The sequence below is a fragment of the Laccaria bicolor genome, genomic scaffold (genome assembly GCF_000143565.1).
Source record: "Laccaria bicolor S238N-H82 LACBIscaffold_2 genomic scaffold, whole genome shotgun sequence".
Lineage (NCBI taxonomy): Eukaryota > Fungi > Basidiomycota > Agaricomycetes > Agaricales > Hydnangiaceae > Laccaria > Laccaria bicolor.
The window spans coordinates 126,202-134,348 of record NW_001889873.1 but is presented as its reverse complement, the minus strand read 5'-3'; the positions used below and the strand labels follow the sequence as shown (position 1 = coordinate 134,348).

Sequence of the window (8,147 nt, the reverse complement as noted above, 5' to 3'; positions counted from 1 at the left end):
CTGCTCCACAACGGGCAAATCAGCCGGACCCAAACAATATTCACGCACTTTTCGCGGACAATCAGTTTCTTGCAGAACAAAGAGCGGAACTCCAACGTTTGGAACTTCAGCGTCAAGCGGTCGCACTGAGACGGGTGAGGGAAGAGGCACAAAGAGAGATCTTTCTGCGGGAAACGGAGAGACGTCTTGCAGAACGGGAGGCACTTGAAGCTCAGAGAAGGCAGGAGACTGAGAGGAGGCGGGAGGAGGGTGGAGGTTGGTGTACTATCATGTAGTGTAGCGAATTTGCTAAGATGACGGCGGGAGCCCAATTCATCAGTCCCCGCATGGATGAAAGAAGCTAGATATCGTATTGTCAATCGGACAAGTAAATTAAACAAGTTAGTAACTACAACCATCTTAGCTGCAAACACTGCTTTCTACACGATGACACCTCTTTTGGTATAGTGAGTTTTGTGTACTATGGTCAATCCGTACAGGAGGAAAATGTGGGTGTAATGCTGGGTATCAGGGGAAGCGGCGAAAAAGTGCGGAGTCTCAAGGCCACCAATCTGACGGAACCCCAATCAGCGTGACAGCGTCAAAGCCATCGCTGACATGCTTAGCGAGACCAAAGTTGCCTTGCCCAACTCTCAGTTTTTATCGATCCTGCGGCTGCGCTGCTGGTAGCGGAGGCCGATGTGGAGGACAATGATGTGGAAGACGAGGAAGAGGCTCGCTAGCCTGACGCGACGGCACTGCTAGATATAACCTTGGGCGCAGCGACAGTCTTCTAGGGATCCTTGAGCGCTCCTGAACCCCATGAAATTGCGGTGCCATCTGACTGGGTAGCACCGGAAAGGGCAACGGAGACACCTTTGGGAAAGGCAACGGTGAAGCAAGTGGTCCACGTCTTGTTACTGACTACGGATGACGTTTACTGGAAGAAGTAAATATCGGGGTATGTTGTTGCCTAGTGGGATATCTAGTCAATTGCTTCGTTCAGCATCACATTGGTTCTAGCAACTCACATCTGGGAAAGTATAATTCAGTAGTTCCATCTTGCTTAGTAACAACGGCTGAGGGCGGATGTCAGCCAGTGTTGGTTATGTTGAATACAGAGGGGACATGCTGGTAAGGAAGACCACATTGTAGTTATCTCATCATAAGCTCGATGGGCATTTTCTTCTAGATCGTTTTGAAGACTGTCACCCTTCCATGTCATCATCAAGCACGACGCGCCTCCGTTGAACTTTGTGCCTGGTCTTAGGGGATGACAACTGTGCCGACGAAACTGAGAGGTGTCGAGACAATCCCCAGAAACAAAGTTATCGTCAAAATTGCGAACATCTTTTCGGGGAGAAGGGAAGAAGACGTCTTGATTTGAAGAAAGGATGCATTGAAATTGTAGATTGGCGTATGTTTAACAAGGATTCGCCCTACGCATGGAAGTTCAGCTCAAAAAAGCCTCCGTTCGGACGATGTAGCAAGCGGCTGTGGTGTCTTGAGCATTATCGTGGGCGTTCGCTGCGAGAGACGATTGTGTCACAAGTCAACAGCGTGATTAAGTACGGCCTCATTCAAGTCTCATCAGGCAGTCACCACTCGGACCAATAATTGAAATTGGAGACGGTTTTTCAAAGGTTGGACTCATTTTCACTTTACTGACATTACCAGGTTCAATTCTGACAGATACAACTCCGACCAGGGCCTGTTCCAAGCATTTTATGCCTCAATCGCCCAGTGGGCTTTGTAAGGCTATTCCTTGGAACGCCTTTTTTCGTGCCGAACGTGAGCGCCTGATGTCTGCCATAAACTATTATTGGTGTTCTTTTCTAAGTAGCGCCCCCGCGCGGCAATCGATGAACAACGTGTCCTTGCCAGCAACCCCCATCCATGCCCGAGGAATCCCTTCCGCAAGGTACTTCTGGTACTTATGTATCACCAACTAGACAATCTTGCCGTTATTTCCTAAATGGCGGCCACTGTCCTTTTGGAGAGAGATGCAGATACCTCCATATCAAACGTTCTGTATGTATATTTCACGATTTCAGGATATATCACGTAATTCTCATTCAACTTGTCTACAGGAAATGCCACCTTCCCACCCCAGGGCGACAGGACAGTATAAGAGGGGCCAACCGGACAACCAAGAAGGTCAGGCTTCGTTTGAAATGCGAACGAGCTTGGAAGATCCTTTGTCAAACCCTCGATCTGCGTAGGTTTTTGATCTGTATCTAAGTATTAAACCACGGGTACTCATAGTCGCCCTCCAGTGCAGAGCCGCGCGACTCGGAATACGACTCCACCGCTTTGGCGACCACCATACCCACAACTGTCACCATGGCTCCGGCGTCGACCGATCCTAATCAACATGACATCGACACTACTCAAAAGCCTAAACACAATATGCCTGGACCGCTGAATGATAGAAATGTAGTACCCCACGTGCTCTTCAACCAGCAGCAGGAGCAAGGACCCCCTCGCGGAGGAGGCTATGGAGGCCCAAGCCGGCGAGGGCGTGGAAGAGCTCAGAGAGTGAGAAATTCTGTCGAGGCTACGCGTTCACAGAAGCAGGAGGAAGAAGAGGATGGGACACCAGAAAGGACGAGAGAAGAACGTGGAGATGCCCAGCTAGCAGGGCATGCCCCAGAAGAAGGCGCACGTCGGTCAAGAATAAAGCTGCATGTCAGAGCGGGACGAGACGAGGCTGAACGGAAAGTAGATGGAGGACAGGAGGAAGCCGCATGGAAAATCAGAGTTGAACAAGAGGAAATTGAGCAAAAAGCCAAAGAAGAACGACAGAAACTTGCACGGAAAGCGAGAGAAAAACGGGAGGAAAAGATTGCACGAAAAGTGAAAGGAGAGCGAGAGGAAGCTGCACGAAAAGCAAAAGAAGAGCGAGAGGAAGCTGTGCGGAAAGCGAGGGAACAGCGAGAGGAAGCCGAACGAAGAGCCTGGCAAGCCCAGCTAGCAGAGCGTCGAGCACAAGAAGCTCGGGTGACTGTGCAGCAGGTGGTTTTAGGCTCCAGCTTGGTGACATGCGGTGCAGGCATCAACATTCTTAGTGTTATAGGCGCTTTCGATCTTTGTCGAATTCTCGTGAAGCGCCTGCCGAAAAAAGCTAAAGCGAATGAAGTGGTGGAGATTTTCTCCCAACAGGGTGTGGATCCAAAGGACTTTTTTCTGCTTCACATGAAGCGCAATGATGGGCATACAGAGGCAACGGTTCTGGTGAGGGTGGAGCAAGGCGAAGCCATGGCGCTTGGATTGGACGGCGTCGAATTTCGAGATAAGCATTTACAAGTTGAAGTCAGCGCGAATGCATCCTGGGGTTCATCGAGCGACAACTCCAAAACTCTGACCATCAACTGGAAAAATCCATCCACGACAATAATTGCCACATACACGTCGATTGACCAAGCAAGAGTCATGGCCAAGGAGCTTGATGGGCAAATTTGTAATGGGCGCAAAGTCAGAGCAGTCATGGATCAGCCACGTCGAGGTCTGCGCCACAACCCAGGTTCAATCAAACTCACGAATCTGCTCCCAAATGTTCCATTAGCTGATATTGAGCAATTCTCCAAAACATCCTGCCTCCAGACCGTCTCTTCCCCGACATACGATGCTCAAGAATTCACGGAATTTCTGCACAGTTACCTCGAGGATTGCCCTGGCGTCGTTCCCCAGTCATTCGTCAGCATGCCCAGCAACGAAAGGGATGACAACGTCCGCGTAAAGGTTCGGTTTCATACCTGGGAGGCAGCAAAATCTGTCTCAGATACGCTGGACAAGACCAAGCTCCCGGGCCGCCATGATTACCCTTTACTTAAAACCAGCATTCCACACGTGCAATACAAATCTCAGAGCAAGCTATGGAATTCGCTCATGGAGGGGAGAGAAAACGGCATGGCTGGTCTTCACATCCACCAACGCCCGAATGGTCGTGTGATTATTAAGGTTACGGGGGATGACAAGAAAGCAGTGGGTGCTCTCAAAGTCAGAGTCGAAAGTCTCGTTGGCGGGGAGCGTCTTGACGCCAGCTATTGGCACCACTCCCTTCTCTCGGCCGCTGGACAACGGTTCCTGCGTCAAGTCCATACGACTTGCGGGGCCTACGTCCGAACAGATACAGGCTTTGAGAGTTTACGGCGATACCGAAATGTTGGACAAAGCCAAGGAGTTGATCAAGGAAGAAGTCAAAAGGCTCTCGTCCCTGGAGAGGGTTATTCCGCTCAAACGACAATCTGTCCGATACTTCGTAATTCGAGGATTAGCCGCCTTGAAGGATGTGCTCGGAGAGGACAATGTCTCCCTTGACTTAGCTTCCACACCCTGCAAGCTGATAATCAAGGGCGGAGATGAAGCTCTTCACCCCGAACTTCTGGATGAATTGCTCACAAACTCAAGACTGGATAAAAGTTATGCAGCGAATGGGGACGACATCTGCATCATCTGTTATGACACGGTTTCACATCCCGAAAGCCTTGGCTGTGGACACACATATTGCACTACGTGCCTTCGGCACTATCTGACCTCGGCGCCCGACACAAAGAAATTTCCACTCGTTTGTATGGGCAATGAGGCCACCTGCGACACACCGATATCAATTCCCATCATCAAGAAGTTCCTCACTGAACAACGATTCAACAACCTCATCGAAGTTGCCTTCCTCTCATATCTCGACCAGCATCCACAAGAATTTGGGTACTGCACGACTCCGGATTGTAGTCAGATCTACCAAAGCAATTCAACCAAAACAGTCCTCCAGTGTCCTTCTTGCTTCTCAACCATCTGTCCTTCGTGCCATGTGGAAGCCCACAAGGGTATGACATGTGATGAAAGAAAGCTTCACGAACAAGAAAGGTTGACCAAAGAATGGGCTGCTACAAATGGCGTCAAGAAATGCCCGACCTGCAGTGGCTGGTTAGAGAAGACGGAAGGATGCAACCACATGTCGTGTAAATGTGGCGCTCACATTTGCTGGAGGTGTATGGGTGTCTTCACTGCAGAAACAATCTACGACCACATGCGAAGAGAACACGAAGGAATATACGACGTTGCTCCACAGTGGGCAAATCAGCCGGGACCAAACAACGTTCACGCACTTGTTGTTGATGACCGGTTTGTCGCGGCACAAGAGGCGGAACTTGAGCGTCTGGAACTTCGACGTGCACAGAGACTAGCGACTCCGAGGGAGAGAGTTGAAGAGGCAGTAAGAGAGAACCTTCGGCGGCGGCGTCAGGAAATGGAGAGACATATTGTAGCACAGGAGGAGGTACTTGAAGCCCAGAGAGGGTAACAGAGGGCGAGAGAAGGACTCCAGGAGGTTTTGGTTGTATTACATAATGTAACGGATGAAATTTGAAAGTTCAAACTGTTCAGCGAACAATCTGCGAACAATATAATAGCAAAACGAGTCCTCATTCAAACGTCGGTGCGCGTAACGCTACAGTCGCCACAACCATCTCAGCTGTACGCTACTTTTGAACACACCACCTAATCACTTTGTGCCAGATCAGCTGACGATTTTTTTTTTCAGTGCCCCAGTAGAGCGCCGCAGGCAAACATCTGTTGACTTGGAAGATGCATTTACACGGATTTTGCACGTTGACTCCTACTGTAACCATTATACCCCACCAGCACAAAAGCAGCTTATTCTCGATCTTTTCCACTTCAGGACTGAAGAGCATCGACTACGAGAAGGATGTGACTCTTGCACTGGCGTATTCAAGAAAGAGTATTAGCAGCTTTGAGGACGTCAAAGGAAGCAAAACCATAGTAGCGGACGCGACTGCCTCAAGGTATTTACTTACCTGAAGTCCGACACCGCGACATCGGCCCCGCGCCAGCATAACCACAATTGGGTTTATCGACTGGATCTTTCAAGGGTTTATAGGCATACAATACTGCCTAGTGAAAGGTGAGTTTGAAGTTGACACAATTTTAGTTGGATTCCAATGAATCATGCTCAGGACGCGTTCTCTAGATGTACAATCTTGAGGCGGGCAGAATGGAGCTCAAGGCGTATTTGCCTCGGATGTACTTCTTTCGAAGCCGTCATCCTGATGGGTGACGCATTTTGTCTCAAGAATAGGATTCATATACGCAAGTTGCGATGGACTATTGCCTGCAGACTAGCCATGGCAGCCACCCTCAATAGGCTTCTTTCAGCCCACGAAGGCTTCCCTAACCACCACCTTCTTATCACTGCCATCATATTCGGATTCGTCTGGCTGGTCCACTGTCTCGGCGAGACTCGTAACGTGCGTTTACTGAAGCCTTCACATTCTCAGTAGGTTGACCGCCCATTGTAGCTGAAGCACATCCCTACCTTGGGATTCGACTGGCCAATTTTATACTATCTCGACACACTTCGCTACTTTTCCAATGGAAAGACCTATGTTGACGAGACCGTTGCCAAAGTACGTCGTAAAGCTCAAAACCGTTCTGACACTGACGAAATATGATAGTTCCCGAATCAAGTCATCAAAATACCAGATTTTTTACATTGGAAGGTTGTATTGTCTGGGTCTGATGCAATTGAAGAGCTGCGTTCAGCCCCCGAGGATGCGCTATCGCTCTCTGATGCGCAAGATGAGGTATCTGATTTCTGATTCCAGGGTAAGTGTACTTTTGCTAACGATCTGGCTGTTGATAGTTTCTTCAAACGGTTTACACACTCGGCCCCGGCTTCAGCGAAGCACCACACCACGTATCTATTGTCAGGTCACAACTCACTCGGGCCCTTCCAAAATTTGTTCCAGAAGTGCATGACGAAATCGTCTCTGCTTTCGATGAGTTGATCATCTCACCCAATGATCACGGTGAGCTACCTTCTGCAGGAGGCCTTCTCAGTAGTCCCTTACAAAGTCATGACTAGGTTGGAAGAGCTTTACGGCTTTAAAAACGATGACGGAGGTGGTATGCCGAGCAAGCAACCGCGTCTTCGTCGGCCTTCCTTTGTGTCAGTCAGCCCCCATTGTCAATGTCACGGAATCCTCCTTTCCAACGTTGTTTCCTTCAGGCCGCAACCCAGAATACCTCAAGCTTAGCATACAATTCACTACCGAAATTCTCGCCATGACCACCTTTCTTCAGTTGGTACCACGACTCCTAAGGCCGTGAGTATTACTTGAACTTTCTTCAATCCAAGTTCTGAAACCCAATCAGCGGCAATAGGGTTGTCAACCGCTTTTATTCAAGGCTTCCGGGACGTTTCCAGCAAGGGGTGAAGCACCTCAAACCTATTGTTGACGCTCGCAGGGAGGAACAGGAAAAAGTAGGAGATGGGTATGAGAAGCCGGTCAGTTTTCTTACTTCCTTTAACCTCGATCCCGTTGCTCAACTAGTGTTAGCTTGACTTTCTATCATGGCTTATGGACGAAGCGAAAGACGAAGAGCAAACCATAGAAAGTCTCACGAGGCGCGTCTTAGTTGTGAACTTCGCGGCTATTCACTCATCTTCAAATGTAAGTTATTCCAGGTCGACGCCTCTTCGGTTACTTGCCGCGTGTTGGGGGTTACATAGTCGTTTGTCCATGCTCTCTTCTACCTAGCTGCTTTACCCAAATATATGGCACCCCTTCGCGCAGAAGTTGAGGAGGTCATCAAACGAGAAGGCTGGAGCAAAGAAGGCCTAGATCAGATGCACAAGGTCGACAGTTTCACCAAGGAATCACAGCGAATGAATCCTATCGGAAATCGTCAGTTTTGCTCTTTCTTGCGGATAGTTTACGCTGACGACTACCATTTCAACAGTCCTGATGGGGCGTGTTGCTCGGAAGGATTACACATTCGCGGACGGCACCTTCGTTCCCAAAGGAACCACAGTCTGCGTCAACTGTACGCCAGCTCACAACGATCCAGAAAAGTACGACAACCCCGATCGGTTTGACGGCTTTCGTTTTGCGAAAATGAGGCTGTTGCAGGATGGGAGGAAATACGATATAGTCACCACCTCCCCAGAGTTCGGACATCGACGCCATGCATGTCCCGGACGTTTCTTTGCTGCCTGCGAGCTCAAGATCATGCTTGCGCATACAGTTCTCAACTACGACGTGAAGATGGAGAATGAGGGTGTGCGGCCTCCTGATCTGTGGTTTGCATCGGCCTGCATAGTACCCAATCGGAAGGCGAAGGTAATGTTTCGCAGACATGCAAGGTAG

At 49.4% G+C, this 8,147-nt stretch overlaps 2 protein-coding genes across 2 annotated transcripts; both read left to right on the top strand.

Moving 5' to 3' along the window:
- Positions 1 to 1,875: 1,875 nt before the first annotated feature.
- LACBIDRAFT_304976 (uncharacterized protein) lies at positions 1,876 to 5,281 on the top strand (the record flags this gene model as incomplete). The annotated part of the gene is made up of 4 exons (XM_001874957.1): positions 1,876 to 2,010; positions 2,070 to 2,197; positions 2,256 to 4,204; positions 4,257 to 5,281. The coding sequence occupies 4 exons, from the start codon at positions 1,876 to 1,878 to the stop codon at positions 5,279 to 5,281; spliced, it is 3,237 nt and encodes a 1,078-aa protein (XP_001874992.1).
- A 1,015-nt stretch (positions 5,282 to 6,296) lies between these two features.
- Positions 6,297 to 8,147, top strand: LACBIDRAFT_229974 (uncharacterized protein; the record flags this gene model as incomplete). Its single annotated transcript, XM_001874956.1, has 9 exons — positions 6,297 to 6,404; positions 6,453 to 6,581; positions 6,641 to 6,806; positions 6,863 to 6,946; positions 7,007 to 7,103; positions 7,162 to 7,285; positions 7,338 to 7,451; positions 7,511 to 7,685; positions 7,741 to 8,147. Coding segments are annotated over 9 exons (1,404 nt in total), but the record flags the coding sequence as incomplete, so codon positions are not given.